The 23,553-nt window shown below is 38.1% G+C and overlaps 3 protein-coding genes across 3 annotated transcripts in view; 2 read left to right on the top strand and 1 right to left on the bottom strand.

Moving 5' to 3' along the window:
- Positions 1 to 321: 321 nt before the first annotated feature.
- hebp1 (heme binding protein 1) lies at positions 322 to 10,490 on the top strand. Its single transcript, XM_015380619.1, has 4 exons — positions 322 to 499; positions 7,193 to 7,331; positions 7,904 to 8,084; positions 10,256 to 10,490. The coding sequence occupies exons 1-4, from the start codon at positions 422 to 424 to the stop codon at positions 10,431 to 10,433; spliced, it is 576 nt and encodes a 191-aa protein (XP_015236105.1). The 5' UTR covers positions 322 to 421; the 3' UTR covers positions 10,434 to 10,490.
- A 1,729-nt stretch (positions 10,491 to 12,219) lies between these two features.
- On the bottom strand, positions 12,220 to 18,191 carry wbp2nl (WBP2 N-terminal like). The gene is made up of 8 exons (XM_015379975.1): positions 18,037 to 18,191; positions 15,037 to 15,145; positions 14,801 to 14,939; positions 14,619 to 14,711; positions 14,232 to 14,432; positions 13,860 to 13,970; positions 13,345 to 13,421; positions 12,220 to 13,250 (listed from the first exon to the last, which is right to left on the bottom strand). The coding sequence occupies exons 1-8, from the start codon at positions 18,093 to 18,095 to the stop codon at positions 13,194 to 13,196; spliced, it is 846 nt and encodes a 281-aa protein (XP_015235461.1). The 5' UTR covers positions 18,096 to 18,191; the 3' UTR covers positions 12,220 to 13,193.
- A 930-nt stretch (positions 18,192 to 19,121) lies between these two features.
- Positions 19,122 to 23,553, top strand: part of LOC107088252 (zona pellucida sperm-binding protein 4-like) — a 4,874-nt gene continuing 442 nt past the window's right edge. The window contains exons 1-9 of the mRNA XM_015380300.1: positions 19,122 to 19,253; positions 19,545 to 19,659; positions 19,824 to 19,961; positions 20,086 to 20,258; positions 20,826 to 20,902; positions 20,971 to 21,104; positions 21,179 to 21,362; positions 21,444 to 21,588; positions 23,311 to 23,380. Coding sequence (XP_015235786.1) covers positions 19,122 to 19,253; positions 19,545 to 19,659; positions 19,824 to 19,961; positions 20,086 to 20,258; positions 20,826 to 20,902; positions 20,971 to 21,104; positions 21,179 to 21,362; positions 21,444 to 21,588; positions 23,311 to 23,380 — 1,168 coding nt within the window. The remainder of the gene's footprint in view (positions 19,254 to 19,544; positions 19,660 to 19,823; positions 19,962 to 20,085; positions 20,259 to 20,825; positions 20,903 to 20,970; positions 21,105 to 21,178; positions 21,363 to 21,443; positions 21,589 to 23,310; positions 23,381 to 23,553) is intronic.

Genomic DNA, 23,553 nt, shown 5'->3' with positions numbered 1-23,553 from the left:
GAAAAAAGAAGGCTGAACAAACTGGCATCGAGGTTTTGTAACTTTCAAACAGGAGGGAACTGGAGGAGGTGTTTGTTTCATTATTTTGAATCAAATCAGCACAACTTGGACTATTCTGAGAGAAATCTACTGTTGGAAAATGAGTCACGTTAGGTGGAGATGCGCGTCAGGCTTGGAGGAGAGGAACGGAAGGCGGGGACAGTGTGGAGGCTGCTTTGGTCATTGGTTTGTTAAAGGAAAGGACGCTCAGCATCATCTTCCTCCGAAAAGGAGGAGAAAACAGCTGTTTAGGGACTTCACAGAGACCAAGTGCCTGTGCGTCTGGTTTTCTCTCCGGGGAGCAAGTTGCAAGAGAAAGACAGGCCGAGAAAAAATTTAAAGCGCAAGGAGTGGAGAGAGGAGAGGTGATTAGTCCGAAACCATGTTTGGTATGATCAGAAATTCCCTCTTCGGAAATTCCGAGGAGACAGATTATAAAGTGCTCAGCAGCGAGACCAAGGTAAGCATCGCAGAGGCAGCTCCAGCTGTGCGCATTTTTGAAGCAAACATCTGGGTTTTCCTCGAGTAGCCTATTACGCACAGATTCACGCCTGTTCGATTGCGTTGAAACGTGCGTAAAATTCCCTTTTCCAATTCCTAACTTTCACATGAGATGCATTTAGTATTTGTATATATATTTAATGCTTTTGCAGCTCTTGTAACCTTGACAGAAAGCTCAACTTAAGTGTATTTGCTTGTGACCTGTAAGGATGCCTGCTGACCCACAGCAGCAAGGAAAGGAGCCCCGAGGTCCTGTGCCGGCCAACAAGTCAGGCATGAATAATGATGGAAAGGAGAGTGAGTGAGTCAAGGGGGATGCTATATGGGGATGCTATATTTACTACATCACCGTGATGCATGGCAGCATCGTGCTGTGTGCACACTTTTTCTGGCAATACAGTGTCAGACCTTATGGGAAGGTGCTGGAGATAAATAAAGTGGGGAGTGGCGGCTTAGGGGTTAGGACATGTAATCCTGAGGTTCTGAGTTCAAGCCCCACTCCCACAGATTGCCACTCTTGCTCTTTGAGCAAGACCTTTAACCCCACACTGCTCCCAGGGCGCCCCACCATGGAAGCCCACTGCTCTCCAAGGGGATGGGTTAAATGCAGAGAGTGTCAAGTATCAAGTACAAATACTTTGCTACTGTACTTTTGGGTATCTACACTTTACTCCATTACTTATTTTTCTTCCTACTTCTGACTTCTACTTTACATTTTCACACAAGTATTTGTACTTTCTATTCCTTACATTTTTAAAACAAATGTTACTTGTTACTCTTGGCTTCAGTTTAATGCTTATAAATATTTATTTCATGGCATATGCGCCATCCAATGCAGATCATTGGCTCCATCCACATCTAGTGAAAACTAGTGTAATTGGATGAGTCATAACGCAAACACTCATTGGTTAGCTAAAGGAAATCATCAGAAGCAAGCAGGTGTTCTTCAAACTGCAACCGTAAATTGTCTATGCCATGCTACAATGTCGGATTCAGAAAAAGATGCTGAAATGTCTGAAAGGTCTGACACAGGCAAGAGACCTCCTTCATCCTTTGTCCTATCTCAAATAATTTTTTTGAAATAGTCGTAAAATTGAGCTTTCAATTCATATAGTGGCATCTGGCTGTTTTTTTTACTTTATACTTTTATACTTTGAGTAGTTTTTGGAGCACCTACTTTTTACCTTTTACTTGATTAAAGAGGTCAAGATACTTCAACTTTTACCAGTGTTTTTAAACTGCAGTATCTATACTTCTACTTAAGTAACACATGTGTACTTTTGACACCACTGTGCAGAGGTAAATTTCTCCAATGTGAGATCAATAAACTTAAATTGTTAAAGGATGATTGGGCAAGAAAACTTGTAAAGGCTGCAAAACCCCAAACCCTGCAAGTCTTTTAGGGTATGTCTTTGCAGCTTTACATAAAAATCCACTCCACCTTTTTATTTTCTAAATAACGTCTGGATCACTTCATTTTTTTAGTCAAAATACAAACAGCTTGTCCTGGACATCTCCCTCAACACACCATTCAAACTATGAAACATGGTGGTGGCACCGTCATGCTGTTAGGAGGCTTTTCTTCATAATGATAAATCTTGTAAGAGTTAAATATCCTTGTTGATATTAGGGTTAGAGTGAAGAGCATGCATTTTGTCAGTGCAGTGGACCAGTGGGGTAATGTTTTCATGGGTTTGTGTGATTTCATTTCAGCCCTCAATAACTTCATTACATTAACCTACTTTGGATGGAGATACGTCTTAGTGTTTTTGGTTAACCTAGTTGCTCAGGAAGGGCTGAATTAAACCTATGCATGGTTTGTGGGATTTGTTTTAAGTTGGCTCATGTACAACATGATTCAGTGGCTTCAGTGGTGTATTTCAGCATTTTTTTTTTGTTACAGTACATAGGTGTAGATTTAAAAAGAAAAAGCAAAGGGGGTGTACAGGTTCAGATTTGTTTTTACAGAATCCTCTAATAGACTAAAGTTAGATGTATTATATCTACATATAACATCCTACCAACAATTGGTTTATTGTTCTCATCAGGAAGAACTACACACTTTCATCTAGATCCTATACTTTAAACCAGATGTTTCTTCTTTTAAGATACTTAAATTATCTATTTTGAAACATTTTCTTACAACTACAGTAGATCCACATTCCAACAATTTTGCTGTTGATTTGAGGCAATTTTAAATAATTTAGACCCTCTTTCCAGTTTGTATAGACTACCTGACCAACTTAGAAAAAAATGTAGCATGACGCTACTGTCATGATCCCTAACAGCTGGTACATTGTTTTGAGGTTTAAAGCATTACCTTGACTTCCTTAAACATTTTTCCAGTCAGGGCCAAATAGCTCAATCCTGTCTCATCTGACCTTGTTTATTTGGGTACATTCAAATGTTAGTTAGGATTGAAGGTGCTGATTTTTGGAACAAGAGCTGATTTCTTTGATGACTTCCTATCTGTCTATCTTGAGTCTTGGAGGTTTTTGGATTATTCCTGAACATTCTGGGTCAGATGATGAAAACCTAGATGTAATGTGGTCTTTCTATTGCAGAAAGATCCTCAAAACTAACTTTGGAAGGGGTAAAGATGGCTGATAGAAGTACTTGGCATGTTTAACGGCAAAGCCAGATGTAATTCAACTCCTTAATTGCTCAAACTAACTTTGCAGCATTTCAATGTAGGGAGTACGTAAACTGCTCACAGGTATACTGTTAGTGCATATTTTTAGAAAAGCACCAGTAGATCTCTGTGGATGTTTTGCATGTACCACGTGTTGCTGTGTTTTCAGTCTCTTTGTTCATGTATCTCCCAAACAAAAGATAACTTCTGAGTGGGAGATGGAAGGATAAAATAGGATTTCCAATCCACACAAGAGAACACCGCCCAAACTGACCGCACAATCACACACACTGATGGATAGATCCGTTCTGACACAGCCAAGCGGACATCATGTGACAATGAGATATTTAAAAAAGACTCCTGAAGCCAGCCGTTGTTTTATAATGTGGAAATAACAGCTCTTCAATGCATCCAAAACAATGCTGTTTTTTCTCCATTGGTGTCAAATGGTGGTCAGTTTATTTGCTGATTATTTACCTAATAAATGAATGAGTGATTAATCTTACAAAATAACATCAAGGATATCAGGATCTGACAAACTTTGATTTAATTGCATTCGTTGGTACAATGTCCTACAGAGGAAATCAGATATTTACTTACACAGAGCAGATTACACATACATGTTTTTATTATTTGTTTGACATAATTTCTAAAATTATTGTAAGGGATTGCATTTGAGTCAATGAGTCGATGCAATCAACTGGTTTTCCTTAGATAAAAAACTTTGAATCAATTCGACTGTATGATCTGGATGAACTGTAAAGTGCCTTAAGATGTCTTGTGTTGTGAATTGGTGCTATATAAATAAACTGAATTGAATTGAATTGAAAAACATATTTTCCTGTTATAGATAATAAGATACCGGTAATAAAGAAAAAAAATAAAGTTTTTTATATGGGAAATGCTAGAATAATGACAAAAAGTTATTTCTAGGCAAGTTTTTATTCATTTGTTCTCATTTAGAACTGCATGCCTTGGTATGATAAAATAATGAATTATTTAAGACTTTATTAGAACCTCTCAGAACATCCCAGTAAAAACAGGTGCATCAGCGCCGCTAAAACCCTCTTTCTTTGTGTCAGACGCATGCATCAGTCTATACCAATACAATAAAACGTGCATATATTGACCAAAAAATGTTGGCTGACCAATCAATCGGTCTATGTCTACAAATACTTGTCATGATCTTGGCGCTGATAACTGGCTGGATTACTCATTTTGTTCATCTGCCTAAATCTGCCCACCGTTCCTTTGTGTCACCTGCTCCAACCTCTATTTAACCTGCCTGCTTCCAGTCATCAGTGCCAGATTGTTCTCAAGCCGGTAGTGAGAGTGTTCAGCCTTACATTAGTGTTTCCAATTACCTGATCCTGACCTGTTCTGCCTCTCAACCACTGAGCCTGCCTGTTCCCGTCTGATCTGTTTTCCTGACCTGTCTTTGGCTGGATTCTGCCTGTTTTACTGAACTTGGATTTCCCTTTTGAACCTCTTCGGACTTCCGATCTCCTCGTTCTAAATCCTGAGCGTATCCTCGACACCGGCTTTGGCTTCGCCCTTTTGATTACTCCGACTTCCTTTGTCTGCTTGGATCTGATCTCCTGCTTGTTCTCGGGCCTCTGGGACTATAGCATCTAGGACTTAAGTGCTATTATAAATACGGTCAGATTGGGGCTTTGGACACTGAAAAAGAATATATCTGACCAATTATGTTAACAGCAAATGTAAATTATCTTGGTAATCCTAAATAAAGTCTAATTCCGTTTTATACAGTGAAGGTTTCTTTTTATAGAACCTTTGCCAATATCTGGTTTCAAGTGTATAAAGCACCTGTCTTACACTTTTAATTAAAACTGCCAGCTACAGAGGAGATGGAGCAGATTCACACATTCATAGCAAGAAAAGGGTGAAACTAAGCATAAACCCTTCTGAGCACAATATTTTGTTTTAAACCAAAAAAGCAAAGTCATGGATTCTACTCTCTATTGTCGTTAGTTAATTTTATTTACTTTTTTTTGTATCTAAGCACTTTCTCAGGCACAGGCTGATTACAATGCACATCAAACATAAAGACACACGGGCACACAGCTTGCATGCTCATGTCAGATTAATTGCACTGTTGCACAGAAGAGGGCCCCGGCTTTCTCGCCATCCACGCACAATGTTAATGTCGGCCTCAGTGACAAGTTCTACAGTGCTAACTATTTAATTGCTATGCAAAGAGCCTGTGTACCTGTCACAAGCCAAAGCTCTGTGATAGCGATGGGATTTATCCTGTGTGGCAAAAAGAATTGGAATTAGCTAATATATATGTATGTATGTATGTATGTATGTATGTGTGTGTGTGTGTGTGTGTGTGTGTGTGTGTGTGTGTGTGTGTGTGTGTGCGTATTTATTACCTTGGGATTTGAAATGAGGATTCAACACTGAAAATGTATTTTATGGGATAGATATCCCATTATCTGCAAGAAACATATTAGCTTTTAATGTTGCTGAAGGGAGAAGAAAATAATTCCAAACAGCCCACAAGCCAATAGAAAAGCAGAGTGAAAATTGGGCTTTGAACATAATTCCTCTTCTCATGGTGCGTTACAGGTGTCACACTGCGAGCAACAATCATCTGCAGGTTAATAAACTGTAACAACTTGCAGCTTATTTCCAAAGCATTAAAAACATTAACTGGCCATTAAAATCCAAGTTTCAAACTGTAGAATATCTCAAAACTCCGGATAACAATAAGAAGCCGGTAGAGAAATTATTTCTGATCCACATTAACCCCACTTAAGCATCAGTTTTTAATGCAGATGTTTGTGTAAGTTGTTTTTATATCGCCTCAATGCCTCTGCACTGTTATGTAAGAGCACACATATCTGGTCCATTGTTTTGTGGGAGCTCACTGAACCCTGCAGAGACTTATATTCAGATCAGGGCGAATATGGTTCATCTGAGTTTGACCTCTGTGTAACATTTGCAAAAATATTCACACTTCTACATTTTTGATACATTGCATCAAATTCTTAAAAAAACTGAATCTGAAAAGTGTGGTCTGCATTTGTATTTTGGTTTCCCCAACTTGATAAACCTGAAAATTGACATTTTCTGCTGTAGGTTTCTAGCAGCTTTGGGCACCTACTGCTGATTTTGTTCAACTATCCTCTGGAAAATAACTTAAGTAAGACTGGACATCAGTTTAAAGTGATGTTGATTTTGACTTTGACTGGGCCACTCTGATACGTGAACATGCTTTTTTATAAACCGTTCCTCTATGTGTGGCTTTGTGCTTAAAGACAATTTCCTGTTGGAAGGTCAAACTCAGAACCCGTCTGAACTCTTCTACACCCTCTATCAGGTTTTCCTCCCAGACTGTCCTTTATTTAGCTGCATTCATCTCGTCACTCTGATCATCCTTGCCCCTGATGAAGGAAGGTTTTCCCCTAACATGATGCTGCCACCACCATGTTTCATCATGGTGATGCTGCACTTGTAATGAGGAACAGTTCATTTTCGGAAAGTTCAGTCTTGGTCAGTTTAGACCAGAGCATGTTCTTCCACATGTTTGCTTTGTCTCTTACAGCGCATATGACAAACTGCAAACAGGAATTATTGAGGCTATCCTACAGACACTCCATTAAAGCTTTAGAGAATTGATAACATAATAACCAAGCCAACAGATTCTCCCACCTTATGGCATTTCCTCCTCCTGCAGAGTAGCCATTTACCAAGAGGTAATTAGAAGACTTATGAAGAGTATTGACTACACATATTTTAGGGTAGAAGAACAAACAGGGCAAAGGCACACCATGGTTTTCTTTTTTCAGATTATATTTAGAAAATAGATCGCTTCTATCTTCTGTGTTTCAGAAAGGAGTTATTTATACCTAAACTTTACCGCTTCACTGCTTATTTCATTAGAAAGGACACAACTTAACATGTATGTGCAAAATGTTTCCTGCAGCTATTTGGGAAACATGTCACAGGCTGTTTGGGTCTATTATAATTGTCTTGTTTTCCTCTCATCCACAGAACGGAGTTAGCTTTCAGGTGAGACGGTACGATGCTGCAAAGTACGCTTCCATCTCCTCTGAAGGAAGAACGTATGATCAAGTAATCGGAGAGCTGGTGCGGAAACTGCTGATGTACATTGGCGGAAACAACGAGCAAGGTTAAAAAAGATATATTGCAACCTTTGCAACCAAACCTCATTCTATTTTAACCAAACACCCGTGAATGTTGTTAAAAACAAGATTTGTTGCATACCAAACACAATGTACAAAGCTGATTTTTACATTTAAAGTGTAGAGATTGAGCAACATGCAATGTAATCTTCACAGAAAATTTGGAGGATTATAAGTTTTACCCAAATTGAATAAATAGTTATTCAGCTAGAGGTGACATTCGTTCCTCTCTAAAACGACACTTTTAATAGAACGTTTATTTTCAGAGTAAAACTCCCTCAGATTCGATAAATTAAAAGCCTCCTCTAGAATCTTTATCAGTGCCTTTTAAAACCTCACCACAGCATAAAAGTCAGAACCACGTGGCAGCAACAAAAAACAGAATCTTTTATATATTTATCCACCTATATATATTGCTCTGAAAATTTGCTTCACTCTTACTTCTAAAAATATAATTCTGTCAATTCAGAACAGGAAAAAAAAAGCTGTTTTAGATAAAAATGCTTTGAACCTTAGGAAAATCACTCATCCATTTCCCCTGTGATATTTTGGTTCAAAGGTGAGGCCATGGGGATAGCGTTTCCCATCATCATCACAGTGTACCCACGGAATGATGGCGTTTTCTCCCGACGTTTGGTGGTGGGCATCCGAATCCCCAACGCCTACCAGCGGGAGCCTCCAGTTCCCACAGACAGTGCCATCAAGGTTGAGGAGCGGCCCGGCATGACTGTATATGCTCTGTATGTAGTCTTTAAACTGCTTTTAAATCTAACATTTACTACACAATATATTTAGTGACACAGTTGGAAAAAAACACCATAGAAAATCACATATATGATGCATTATTTCAGTACCTTAAGGTTTGTGAAACTAGAGGTCAATATAACATAGAGGAGCTGATATATTATGTATAGCATCAATTGTACATGTAAGTAAATAAACTGAATTAATCTGCAGGCTAATTAGTGTTGAAGGTGAAATATCCTCCAAAGATTTCATAAAACCTTCCAGCTATAATTTTTTCATAAAGTGAGATGTAAAGAAAGGGTATTGTTTTTAAACTAAATAATAATAATAACAAAAAATATATATCCCCAGACTTCTGAAAATTCAAATAATTTCTTTTTAACCTGGAGACTTGTAAAATATCAAATAAATATACAGAATTCAAAAAAGTTCATTGGGAGTGAATGCCAAACACTAACAGAACAAAAGGTGCATTTAAAAAATGTACAGGTCGCGCAAGAGATATGCTCAGTAGAAAGTGCACAAAGAAATCAGTCACATGACTGTCTTGAAGATGTTTTGTGGAACCAAACAGAAGCTTTTGGCTCAACTAATCTGTTGGAAGGACAAAGCAAACTGTGAGTCCTTCTAAATAGCATGGGGGTGGTAGACTCATAGTGTGGGCCTTTGTGGTTATGTTAGAGAGGATATAACAACACCAACATCTGGCTCTGAACCATGAATCGTCGAAAAAAACTGTTTTTATGGTGTCATGCTATGGGACTCCTCTATTTTATATACAACCCAGGAGAGGTGGCCATTATTAAATGGACAATGTAATCCAACTTTAGAGCTGTGAGTATTAAAAGAAAAGCTACATTTCAGTTATGCAGGATTACTTTTCTTAGAATTATCAACTACAGTAAAAATCCAATCCAACTTATTTATAAAACATATTTAAAAACAACTTGTTGACCAAACTTCTGTATATATCAATGAGAGAATTTATAGAAAGTCAAATAACATAAACAATAGTGGTAAAATAAGACAGATCGGATTCATGGGATACAAACAAACAGATCACTTTTTGTTAAAAGCCAGGGGGAAAAAGTGAGTCTTAAGAAGTGATCTAAAAGAAGACTTTGAAGAGTGTGGAGCTTTCATAATGTGGGTCTCCATGTTGTGTTTTGTTCTCATCACCGACAGGAAAATGAATCTAATTTTAGATCTGTGAATTCCACATCAGTTCTGGATTAAGGTAGAAAGGCTTACCATTGTCCTTTGGATTATTCCTCTAAATTTAGATTAGATCTGAAGTCCATCTGTGAACAATGAGCTGAAGAGAAAAACATGGTATTCTCATGGTAAGCTGAATTAGAGATTGACCTGCTGTTATGGATTGGATGACTACATTTCTGCTCATAGACAGTCAAATTATTACGGCTGACTTTGACTGAAGCTGTTGGACTAAAATGAGGTAAATCAGTTGATTCTAAAAAGAAATATCAGAGTTTGTGTCCCTATAAGTTTAGGGCATCTAGATGCTTATTTTTCATGAGTTAATATGGCGCTGTCAGTTAAATGCTTCATTTTGGTTTTTACAGGTGGTTCTTTGTTTAACTGGCTTTCAGGGATCCCTCCTTAGATCCCATATCTCATTGTTTCTTCTTGAGAGACCAAACTGGTGATTGGTTGTAATCTAAACAATAATGATGGCTATTTTCTTCCTATTTTTTTTCAGTCTATGCTATGGTTACCAACCATGTAGGATTATTAGGGTCGGACAAAAGGGACAAAAAACCCATGTGCAAGAAGTGAGGCCACCAAAAAGCTTCAGGAGGATAAAGTGAATGCTTTGAAAAGACCAAGTTAAAGTCTTGACCCTAATCATTAAGGGAAAATGACGTGGAAGGACAGAAAGGGAGCAGTTCAACTGAGGAAATCCACCAGTACCCCAGAGTCACAGCTGTTCTGTACAGTGAATTGGACTGAAAAACCCACCAGCTACAGCAATGTGCTGCAGTTATAACACAGAACAGAGACACAAAATACTCACTAGAAGAAGTGTTAATAGAAAATATGTGTATCACATACATTCAGATCTGTTTGGACTTAATTATTTTTTTCACTTGCATGAATACAATAATGCAGCTTGAAGATTTCCCATTTCTTTTCTGCTTTGCAGACAGTTTGGCGGCTTCGCAGGGGAGAGTGAGTATCGGGCGGAGGCCTCCCGCCTGATGCGCACCCTAGGCGAGACGACCCCCTTTCAGCGCAAGCAGTACTTCTGCTGCAGCTACGACCCACCGCTCAAGCCTTATGGACGAAGAAATGAAGTCTGGTTTCTACAGGAAGACCCATGAGAAGACAATCAGTTACAGCCAACAATTAATCCTCTAAAAAAATATCTTTCACATTGTTAAGTTAGATTAAATATTCAGGGAGAAGCAATTCTTTTTGCTTTAAATCATACTTCTAGAAAAAAAAATCAAAAAGCATTTATTTTCAGTGACCAAAATTTTATGATCTTGTTTATTGAAAAATAAACTTTTATTGGAAACTAAAAATGCTTTGAGTTCTCAAGCAGGAAGTTGTGTGGATAATCTATTTTCTTGATAATTGTATTTGCCTTTACAGCTAATAAGTCCCTGTTTAGCTCCCATGTCAATGAGCTACCATTTGCACATATTCAGCTATAAAAATAGACAACAAAAGAAAGACTAAGAGTTAAAGTAAGAAATGATTGCAAAATGAAAAGGCTCTAAAAAACAGTAAAGTTGATCTATGAAGTGGAATGATTAGATTTGGACCTAATGAATCTCTGGGAGTGCAGCTGGGAGGAAATTTAAGTTTGTTTGTGCTAAGTTAGATATTCTATGTTTATCTTAAAAGGTATCTGTGTTCAGTGAAGACCTTTTGTTTTACTGCATGAAATACTCCAATTTCTATCTGATAAAACTCTAAAAACTGTTCTGTGAAAAGTCTGTGGCTGTCAGGGTTCTGTGCTTAAACTATCGTTTAATTAAGGCTTGAAAATATTTTATTGTGTAATAAATACATTATAATAAATGCATCATTCAGTAATAGTCCCTATTTATTGTTTTTTGTCTTTTAATTTTGTATTACTAAAATTCGTTACTCCCATGGATTTTAGATGTATTCCTAACCCAGCCTTTAGGAAAGAGCTTCAAGAAAATAAACTAAAGGCGTTTCTCACAAACCATGAAGGGGACATAACAAACCTAAGGAAGCGGATGCTGTGTTGAAAACAACCAACATTTACATTGTGGGCCTATATTGCAAATACATGTGGAGAAAAAAAAAAAGACATTGCACAAGACAGTGGACTAAGTATCTATCTATCATACGGTGGGAACATTGGAGGGAAATCTGCTGAAGGCTGCAAAGGATTTCAAACACTTAGCAAGTTAGCTACACAAAACAGAGCCAGAGGCATAGTGGGAGGGTTATTACAAATCTATCCAATCTGACAGTGGTTGGGTGATTGAAGATAGAATGATATGCAAAAGAATAACCTAATGTGCCAAGTTGATAGGGCCATAGCCAAAAGATTTTTATTCATTACTAGAGATTGACCTATACAACTTTTTTTAGTCTATCCAGTTCCCAATATGTGCTGCCAATATTTTAAAGTTGATTCTTGGAGCTAATATTGGTTTTTGCTCCATTTACAGGATAAAATGACTGAACGATCAAATGTTCTCAATTTAACCCAAAATAAAAATATTGAACAAAACAATGTATAGAAAAGTGAGGGGTGTACCAATGCATTCACCCAACATGATCTCAAGGCAGGGCTATTGAATGCAGCAATGATTCATCCATGCAAACAGCCAATACACAAAGGCAAAAAGCTAGTATCGAAATATCAGCTGACTGGTGTAATAGTTCCTCTGTATTAGTTAAAACCAAAGATGTTTCTGTAGAATATTTGCTTAGGGTCTCTGATTTCTGTCTACAATTAAGCAAAATAAATTGGGATTTTAAAAAGATAAAGTCTCAGAAGTTCAAAGTTTTGTGTTGAGCAGTGGCAAGCTGCTTCTAAGCAAGGGGGGCTAAAACAAAAAAGAAAAAATGGAGAACTTTGACATACAAACAATGAATTAAACAAAACAGGAAAACATCAGCTTTAATAAGTGACTTCTTTATTAGATTTTAAACTGAAACAAAATTCTGCAGAAAAAGGAAGAACTCCAAAAAAGGTATTAAAATACAGACATTTGATTAAATAAGGTAAAGTATCTACTCAAGATGTTTGTGTGCAAATAATCCATAAAACTGCAACTGCTGCACGCTAATTGAGATACATCCTCCACTCTCAATATGCAACAAACGCTTCGCATTCTGAAAAATCAATGTCAGTAATAAGTCTGAATAACTCACTGTGGTTCTATCAGCTCAGACTAGTTAATTACTGAAGGAGTGGAGTTCTGGTCACAGCTCATCTTTGCATCGAAAATCACAGATTGCACATAAACGCATCATATCATATGAAATCTGACTTTTCTCTTTAACCCCAAACATTGCACTTCTTATTTTTAACTTTAACCATGTTAGAGAAATATTTAGTTATAGGAAAAAGAGCATCAAATTAATCAAGCTATTTAAAATCTAAAGTTAATGAGCGCCAGGAAACACTCCTGCTAGTTGAAGAAAAATTGCGGATATTTGCTTTATATTTATACACACAAAAACAAACATAAAAATAATAATTCGCACGCAGTGTTTACTAAGATGCTGAGAAAATGGTGTTCAGATGGAGAATGTTTTCCCCAGGAATTTTTATGTGTTTATACTGCTTCGGATTTTACAAAAACAGGACTGCTTTGGTGTTAGACAATCAGAAAATAGTAGTTTTCCTTGCTGAGAGTGTAAGATTTATTATCATAGGTTTGAAGACACTTTTGCATTTTAACTGACTGATGTTCCAAAAATATCACTCATTGTATGTTAAAAGAATTACTGACATCTTTGAGCTCTGTGCCAATATCCTTCACTTTGTAAATCAACCAAGCAGTTTTCCATCAACATTGATCGCTTCGGAATCTAATTTGGATCAGGTAGGAAGCAAGAGGAATGCCACAGAGGTGATGGTCGGAGTCTCAGTCTTTCTTCTTGTCGGGGGAGTTGGGATAAGGTGCGTACGGTGGAGGCCGCTCCTGCAGGGGGAATAAAACACAGCTGAGTGCCTTTCTTTAAAAGTATAGCTGACACAACCACATAGCTATCGAAGAATACTGCAAGGAAGCTCACCGCAGGCATGTAGACACTGTGGGGATTGCTGGGATTATAATAAGCATTGCCTGCTGCTTCAGCCGCCTTTGAGTTACCTGTGCATAAAACGAGATGTGACAAAGACAAGAAGATTAACGCAGACGGTCGTGAGGGAAGAACGTACTTAGGGTGCAGACGCCACAGCAGAAACGACTGTAAGCAAGGCGTGCATATGAATCCTGAATGACAGCTGAAGAAATCCCCCAGACGGAAACAAGCGGCACTCCCCAAGGAGCAACATAGGCTAACGGCCGACTGAACATAGAGACGTGTCACACTGGATCAATATGCACGGGAGGGAGTGTTTGCGTAGAATCTAGAGCCAGTGAGGATTGTTTAACCTTTATAATTAGGATGTTCAATGCATTAGACATTAGCGGCCCAGTTCTTTAAACCGTCCTGTTTCAAAAATGATTCATCTTAAAAACAGACAGATGAGATCTGACGGGTGCAGTGACACAGGCTGAACACGATAGAGAGAGAAACCAACAGACCTGCAGGAGGTGGGGGAGCGCTCCAGTTCTGAGGAGAGGGAGCATAGTTCTGGGGTGGCCCAGGGTAAGGTGGGGGTGGAGCCATGTAGTCTAATCCAGACGGGTACATTCCTGGAACAGAAAAAGGAAGAAAATATATAATTTTGAGACTTAAGTACACAATATACTCACACTATTGATTTAAATTTTATTATGTGGTCCTTTTCACTCGTCTATCACAATAATCATACTAAAATATTTTTTTTTTTCTCAAAAATTTGAAAAGTTTAAACGTATGAATACCCTTCAGCAAATGTGCTACAGATAAAAAAAATAAAACAGCAGAAAAACTGAAAAATACAGTAAAAGATTAAGAGAAGACAAAATGTGGACCTGCTGCCGCAGTTGGATAAGGGTAGCCCATATTCCCAGGAGCAGTAGGAGGAGGACCTTGGTAGAATCCATTCTGCTGGGGCGGGGGTGGGTAAGGATAGCCGTTAGGAGCAAATGGAGGTGGACCATACCCATTCACCATTCCAGGTGAAGGGTAACCATAAGCAGGAGCGCCGTTCTGGGGCGGAGCAGCACGAGATGCTGCAGCATAAAGGAGGAAGGGGGTTTGTTATCACACATATAGCGGCCAATAGGATTATCCTGGTTACTTCAAAAGAATAGTTAAAAGTAACTTTATTTTGTGTTTGTTTGAGGGTAAAAGTAATTATGCTTGCTTCCCTTTTATATCATACAATTTAAAGTACAGCCAAAAACTTGAATACAAACCATTTGTCGCCAGTTTGAAAAGATGCTGTCCCACCTCAATGGCTCCTCCGCTGGGAAACGACATCTTGAAATGAGCCTGACCTTCCCAGCCACCTAAACAAACAGCAAGTTATAGAATTAGATTCCTTATTTTCTCTTAAATTCAACACATACAGATCCGCTCATATGATATGGACACCTACCGCCTGCCTCAGCCGTCACGGTGCCTTTAATGTAGTTGGCTCCAAACACTGGCTGCTCAATGCTGCAGCCCTTCATCAGATAATAGGGGAACATGGCTGAGCCTAAGCAGTCCTTGTTGTTACTGGACACGAACACCAACTGAAAAGGTGAATGAAGGGAAAATAACAAAAAGAAAAAGTTATGCAAGAAGACCAAAGCAGCATCTAAAATATCTTAATTGTACAAACTGAGTTACCCTGTATGGTGTTAGATAAATGGTGCCTTTCTTGGTCCCCTTCAGCAGATCAGTCTTGCAGGCGACATCACTGAATGATAGCTCCACATTCTTACATTGCCTTAAGACACTAAGCAAACAAATAAAGAAAAAATTAACAAAAAAGAAAAACAAGAAGGTTTGCATCCTTGTTTTTCGCTCTTGCTAGCTGAAGAGATTGTCAAACACAGTGGCTTAGATGGAGTCAGCTGCAGAACCAATTTAGCCTTAAAAACCTGCATAATGTAATGTAGTATGACTCCAGCTGTTGACTTCATTGATTAGACTGATCCGTCAACGTTTTGCAAGCATTCAAACATTAGCAAAAAGACAGTTGAGCAGCAGAACAAGTTTTTAACTCCATCAAACTCCGTTATCTTTGGCATCTTTAGCATGACATCACAAACTGACTGCCCTGAGATTAGCCAATCAGAAGTAATGTTTCACATGCTTAGTGTTGAGGAAGACCAAGTTAAGATCTATAGTTTGCGTCATCTTTGTTTTATCAACTGTAGAACAGAAGACAATTGCGTTCTTATCTTATGGGCTAATACAGAATAAATAATTTGCATTAAGAAACTAATTTGTGAAAAATCCACAGCCATCAAATTACACCCAAACTGATGTAATGTTAGAAAACAAAGGCTTTACTTGTCAGACAATCCAAGTACATTGGATCATTGAAACTTTAGGAAACTATTTGATCTTTTGATCATTTATAGTGTTAATTATTAGACAAAAAAAATAACTAAACTAGCATTCAGAGATGTCCAAGTATCTTTTTTTTTCCCCCCAATAAATACAAGAAAAGATCATCCATCGTTGATTAAGCATCTTGCAGAACATATTTTCTCCTCCAGGCTTTGGGGAAAAAAATTCAAAAACGGAATCAGGTCTTATAGAACGTTGGAAATGGATAACAGCTACAACCAGGCTTGATAGTGTTTCCAAAAACCCAACAACCAAAAAGAAAACACACAATGCATGAAAAAACATGATAAGAAAAACAATAAAATTATAACTGTATAAAAAATAAACAATTGCAGAAAATAAGAAGTTTATTTTGTGAACCTTCTACTTAGATGAAAATAAACTTTTTCTAATAGCATAGTTTTGTAAACCACTTACTGAAACCTAAAAGGTCTAAAACAGGCATCACCAACCTTTTTAAGGCTGAGAATGCTGACCTATGAACTAGAGAGGTCAGTGTTCATCTATACTTCTTACATAATAAACATGTTTTTATTTTATTGTTTTAAATATTATCTTTTTGAAATCTGTATACATGCTAGATAAATTATTGAAAAGAAAGGGCAATAGAATAAAAATCAATTTCCAAACTTAGCCAAAAGGTGAGTTGTTTTGTTTTCAGAAGATGCTAAGGTCCTTGGGGCCACTTGGTGCCCACAGGCACCTCATTGGTGACCCTTGTTCAACAAAATAGTTTTTTTTAAGTAAGCAGGAAGCTCTCTAGTGGTTTTGAATGCAACAGGAAAAGTAATGCATTGCAAGATGACACACTTTATGAGATCTGTTATAACATTTCTGGTCAAAAATAATACTATGAAAAGTGCTATATACTGTTTGGTTTCAAATTAAATATAGGGGGTGTTTTTAGTCTTGACACATTTAATGAACAAGAGAAAAAACAAATCCACCTCTAAGTATTAGATCAACCAATCAGAGATCAGAGTTTAATCACAGGAAAATAAGCATTTCAATAGTGGTGAATCAGGTCAATTTCTGGACTATTATACCTAAATAATAGTTGGGTTTTTCCATGGTCAAAAAATGTCAACATGGGTAAATAATCCATTACTTTTTGTTATGACGATTAACAAAACAAAGTTAGCCGAAAGTTGGTTTCAAATTAAATATAGGAGGAGTTTTTAGTCTTGAAACATTTAATGAACAAGAGAAAAAACAAATCCACCTCTAAGTATTAGACCAACTAATCAGAGAACAGAGATTAATCACAGGAAAACACACTTTCAATTAGTAAAATAGTACATCTAAGTTAATTTTTCGTCTTAATCTTTTTCTCCATCAGTGCTTAATTAGATCTGGTATTCTGGTTTCAGTATTCGCATTTCAATAGTGGTGAATCGGGTCAATTTCTGGACTATTATACCTAAATAAAAGTTGGGTTTTTCCATGGTCAAAAAATGTCAACATGGGTAAATAATCCATTACTTTTTGTTATGACGATTAACGAAACAAAGTTAGCCGAAAGTTGGTTTCAAATTAAATATAGGAGGAGTTTTTAGTCTTGAAACATTTAATGAACAAGGCCAACCTATCAGAGATCAGAGTTTAATCACAGAAAAATACACTTTCAATTAGTTAAATAGTACATCTAAGTAAATGTTTCGCCTTAATCTTGCTCTACATCAGTGCTTTATTAGATCTGGTAATCTGGTTTCAGTATAAGCATTTTAATAGTGGTGAATCGGGTCAATTTCTGGACTATTATGCCTGAATAATAGTTGGGTTTTTCCATGGTGGTCAATTCTAGAGATTAACTCGAACTAAAAAAAAAAAAAAAAACAAGGCCCAAGCTGTGACAATGACAGAAAATCCAATTTTCGGCAAGAATGGTATTTTGTAACATTAGCTTATGTAAAATTAATGCGTAATGCGTTGCTTTTGCTGTAACAAAAATGTCAACATGGGTAAATAATCCATTACTTCCTGTTATGACGATTAACGAAACAAAGTTAGCCGAAAGCAGAAGCTATTTCAAAGCACCACAAGGGTAAAAAGCATTCAACATTTCTATTTGTGCCATAAACTGTCATTAAAGTGCGGGTTACAGGAATAAAAAATGATAATAATAATAAAAGCAACGGTCAATCAGGATAGCTTTGCTAATGTTAGCCCGTGAGCTAGCGTTACGCACTGGAACGTAAACAAGCTAAATGGAGAGACGACAGCGGCCTAGTTTATTACATAAACACAAACTAAACGCTGGAAAACACGTACGTTTCTCCGTTGTTTATCAAAACTCCTCCGTTTTGAGAATGATTCCGATTTAGAGCCATGTTCAGGAGCTGTGTGGAACTTCTCCTGTTGCCTGTGGTTATCCTAAAGCCTGGTACCGTCACGGAGGGATGGTCCACGAATGACGCAGTCTTACGTCCCCACAGCACCTAGAACTCGTGACCTGATTCTGGAAGTTTTTATTTTTCATAAACAAGACTTTTTATTTCACGGTCAACTTTTGGAAATGAAGAGTTTAAACATGTATTAGCCAAAGAGGGGTATTTAACTCAGTGGTATAATGTTCGCCAGTTACAGCGCCGGATGAAAACTTTTAACCATAAACTTCCGTCTTTTATAATGTCTCCTCTTTAATTAAGATACATTTGAGAATTATTAGCTATGCTGAAAGGGTGGAAGTGTATCAGATAAATGCCTCTGAAAATGAAACATTAATCTTATTTCTTCTTTATTTCTTCTTCTTGAGCTTTTTTATGGCGGTTGGCAAAAACGTTAGGTGAGCATTACCGCCACCAACTGGTAAGGACTGTGAACCACATGGCAAAAAACTTATCCTGTTATACAATTTAGGTAATCTGTTTCAAAAACTCAAATATAGCCTGATATCCTCTGCTTCCTGATTTCTTTTGCAGTAAATCAACAATGTCATGTTTCATTTTCATATTACTACGTTTCCTAATTAACTTAATTAATTTATCTGAATCAAATATTTCCTACAACTCAAATAACATGTAACACCGTCTCATCTTGCTCACAGTCACATTTCCCTGTCTGATGTTTCCATATTAAAAATAATGACCTATTCAATCCTGTGTGTCCTATTCTAAGTCGTGAAATGATTATCTTTTCTCTCCTGTTCCTTTCTGTTCTTCTCATTTGTCCAATTCTCTTTGCTCCTCTAATTGAGGAGGGCGTTCACTTAAGACTAATTAACACTAATTAGCAGGTGTCCCATGACCACCTTCACCTTAAGTGCCATACAAAGTTTTGGGTTACTTTGGAGTGGAAAAAAAGAAATGATGTACTTCTCAGAGAGAACTATACTGGCTTCTTTAGTTTTAATTTTAATGGCGCAGAGCTGTTTCTGCCTTACCCTCATTCAGAGGAAGCAAAGGCCGCAGCTGGCTTCACCTACAGTCACCTGCTCCAGCCGTAGGATTAAAGCAGTCTTCGGTCCATTGGTCAAAAATAACCTGCATGTAAGAGGTGAAGTCATGTCTTCAGTAATATTTGAAAGTTTCCATATAATTGGTAAAATATCAGAAAGTCATGATTTTCTTTGTGTGTGGTTTGTTGTTTAGATTTGACAGGTGCTTCAGCCCCTTTACTTCAAAATGGGTCCTGTGGAATCAGAGTTAGGAAAGAGAAGAACCAGAACCTGTCGGTTTTCATTAGATACGAAAGCTGCTATGCAAGGATAGAGGTAAAAAAATAAGATAATAAAAACTATGAAATATAAATCATCTTACTCTGTCTTTCCCTTTCTGCAGGGCTATAAAGTGGTTGTCCCTCTGCTGGTCCAGCTGACTGGAGGGAACCAGTGGATTAGAGTAAATATCAGCTGCCCTCTAATAAAAAGAAGCAGTCAGATGAATCAGCCAACACGTGAGTGACCTCTGGTCTAAGCTTTAGCAGGATTTTGGCATCGTAACAGTATTTCATGGATATTTATTTCTCCTTTGCAAACTGAATGACGGAGCCTTCAGGACAACATTTCCAGGACCTATTGCCTTTTGGGGTCAGATCATTAAAACCTGATTCTGCTCGAGCTTCCTTTGGTGATTGCGACGCCGATAAAAATTCCTTGCGCATAGATTGTGGCCACCGAAGCATCACCAGCATGGCTTGTGTTAAACTGGGATGCTGCTATGATGCTGATGCTTCTGCCTGCTACTACAGGCTTAATGGTAAGAAAACCATTTATCTTTACTGTAATAGAGCTAAGAGATGACATGTTTACACAAGGCCCACCCCTCCAAATCTGGCATGTATCAAACCAACCATATTCTCCTGTGTTGTGATTTTGCTCAGCCTGCTCTCTGGATGGACACTTTGTGTTCACAGTCAAGGCCACAGACACCGACCCACCAATAGATCCAAGCAGCTTGGTAATCAAAGATCAGCCTCACTGTTTGCCTGTAGTCTCCACTTCAGATACTGCTTTATTTAAGATGGGAGTCACAGACTGTGGTGCAAAGATAAAGGTACGTCATAACACCTCTACCTTAAATCATTTAAGGATTTCTGCTCTGCCTAGACTAGAGTTATTTCCAATCTGCAATACATTGCTTTGCAAAGATACCTCTGGACTCTCCTCATATTTAGAGGTTGTTTAACAAAAGCACATCCTTGAAGTATTTTATCTGTTGTTGATTTTCCATCGTACAAATCTTTGCAAATTATTTGCAAAGACTGACTGCCATCAGTTGCCTTGGGAGATGAAAATACATTTGGCATTCATGTGACTGAAAAGTAACAATGCACATAATTCTGGACAAACCGTGCCTTTTTTGTATTATATGGTGTTGGCAACATTGTGTCTGTGGGACACAATACAGCGACCCCCCCCCCCTGAACAGGCAGATCTACAATGGAATGAATTACACGGGAAAACAAACATGCATGTGACAGAATGTCCCAGTCAAAGTCCAGATCTACATGCACTTGAATATTTCTGATAGGAATTGAAAATGAATGCTTTAAGGGAAAAAAGGATAAAATCCCCACATGTATAGTCTTTCTGAAGACTGAATCATTTGCCATGATTCTAGAAAGTTGGAGATCTGGTGACCTATGAGGTTGAAGTGGTGGAGCTCAAGACAAAAAGAAAGAGACGTTCACCTTTCAGGTACGATTTAACACTTTTATGTAATTATTTCTGATGGTGTTAATTATGTAATATTTTAAGTGTTTTAGTCTTCAGGTGGAGTGTGTATATGAAGAATCAGATTTCAAGCTTGCAAAAGAGTTGAGGTCTCTGTATGCAGTGACCAATCCGCCTGCTGTTGTTGCAAAAGGAACAATCAGGGCGCAGATGAGATTAGCAACAGGTACAGGAATTACTTTTGTTGGCTCTGATGGCTCGACACCCCCTTCGTCCTGACCTACTCTGGTTCCCCTCCAGATGCAACCTTTACTGCCTTTGTTCCCGAGGACCAGCTTCCCCTAAAACTACCTCTGGGTGAAAAGGTTAATGTGGAGATTTCCATCGTTCCTCCATTCTCTGATCCTACACTCTCGCTGCGGGTACTTGACTGCTTCGCCTACCCTGTCTCTAAGCATTCGGTGTGGACCCTCCTCCATGACGGGTGAGTGGTGACTCTACCATGGACCAACCCTAGGAACATGTTGGAATGTGAAAATGGAATGATTACAGTTTTCCTGGTCAGATGTCCTAACCCTCTAGACAAGAGGAGAAGCTCTGTCCCTTTGGACCAACTGCAAAACAACAAAACTCACTCCCTAGTAAGGAGGTTTGATGTGAAGACGTTTGCCTTCTTGGATCCTAGTACTGGCAAACGGAGTGCGGAAAAGGTAACCTTACCAAAATTTATTTGAAGTTCTGCACACAAATATTGACACCCTTTTTAAATATGTCTGCAATGTGAAATGGTTTATAGATTGAATTATTTTGACCCCTTTCTAGCCACTCTGACCTTCAAAATGCTTTATTTACTGTACTACAATTGCAAACTACAAGTTGCACTCACTGAGCTGATATGCAGGCCGGGAGGCAACTTGTAATTAAGTGCCTTGCCCATTGGGGAAAATAATTATAAAACAGGGGAAAACTGGAATCAAACTCAACTTTTAGATTACAAAAAAATCTATTATTCCCCTTAATTAGATCCTACACCTAATTGGGTAGATGAATGATTTGCATCATTTGTTTTATCCTGGTGTTGGGAGATTTTCTGGTGAAAACATTTTTTTTTATTCTGATTCAACCCGCTCCTAATTAAGTCTCTGTTGTGCTTACTCCCATTGCTCAAGTAAATCAGATTGTTTTGTTTAAAACAAATTCCCAGAGTCTTTGGAAGTAACAGCAACGCATATTCAGCACCATATTTAATGACTATGCTATGTTCAGAACACAAGCAGCTAGTTTACATGCAAAGTAACTGGTTGACCAGCATGAAGGTGCAGCAAAAGGTCCAGCAGTGCGTTTTAAGCAGCAGGAGCAGCTGTCTGAGCAGCCGAAGCAACGTCTCACTAGCTTCTGAGCATCTGAAGCACATCACGCGCTTCAGAAGCAACAGCTGCTGGAGTTGGAAAAAATGAACATTTGCTGCCCAAAGCGTCACATCAACCAATCAGTGAAGCTGACCTGGGAGCTGGCAGGGAGACAGACACAGCTCTGCTGATGCAGAATGCTATGATCACTCCTTTGAAACAGTTTGATGCCTAAATTAATGTAAAATGTCGAAACCTGCTGGCAAAATTTGTTTGCTTTTATTATTCTGGTGCCTGCAGTTTGGATTACGTATGTGAAAAACGCTTCCAGCCACCATGAACAGAAGCGGAGAACCGTGAAGAGGCGGCCGGGCCAGAGGCCGACAGGGAAATAATATTTGAAGGCAGAATCGTAATGTTAATGACGGCACAGATGAAGTTTTCAGGTGGACTTTCTCTCTTAAAAATGTTAAAACTACTTTTTACCCGCTTATAACCGCAAACATAGCTCCCATTGTTACAGGCAAAAAAGTTGTACAATCATCAAATATGAAGCAGCGCACGCGTTTTTGCTGCTTCTGCTGCGTGCGGTCTGAACTTTTCTTTTTTTAATCTCTGAAAATTTAACACATTTCTAGTGTACATTTCAGTATATATAGTGTGCCTCCCAAAGAGCTTAGCATGCAGCCAGCATATACTGATTAGAAACATGGTGTCTAGGATGCTGTTCTTTAATGGTAAGCTCTGTGGATTTTTTTTTTCAATTACCATCTTTTCCATCCTGTCAACTTTGTTTGGTGGTAATGTAAACATGGGTCTCCATCCAGCCTAGATGTTGGTGGCTATAAGAAGTTGGCATGCATGTCAAGCTGTGTTGTATTCCAAATGATTAAAATTGTGGAATTTGACAAAACTGGAAATATCACTGCTGACCTAATCTAATTCAATCCCCACCAAATAAATTAATGTTTTAGTGATATAAGGCTACTGCAATAAATGTATTTAACGTTTTACATTGCAGTGGTAATGAAGCTGGAAGTGTGTATGTCTACAGTGATAGCTGGAAATAATCTCTCATTTTAGATGTACTTCTACTGTTGGGTGGAAATCTGCACAGAAGACTTGGACTGTAGCCAACCTTGCTCTATGACCTGTAAGTATGACTTTTTTTTTTTTTTTTTTTGTGTGTGTGTTTTATTTGCATTTTGTCTCCTCAGCATCAAATCCTGAGAGACGGAGAAGACGGACCACATCTGCATCAATTCCAGGCCAGCTTGTCTCATTGGGGTCCCTTCAATTGGTCGAAAATGACCCCGAACAGGATGA

Source organism: Cyprinodon variegatus, unplaced genomic scaffold (genome assembly GCF_000732505.1).
Source record: "Cyprinodon variegatus isolate N-32 unplaced genomic scaffold, C_variegatus-1.0 Scaffold11, whole genome shotgun sequence".
NCBI lineage: Eukaryota > Metazoa > Chordata > Actinopteri > Cyprinodontiformes > Cyprinodontidae > Cyprinodon > Cyprinodon variegatus.
The sequence above is the reverse complement of the archived record's forward strand: the minus strand, read 5'-3'. Positions and strand labels throughout refer to the sequence as shown.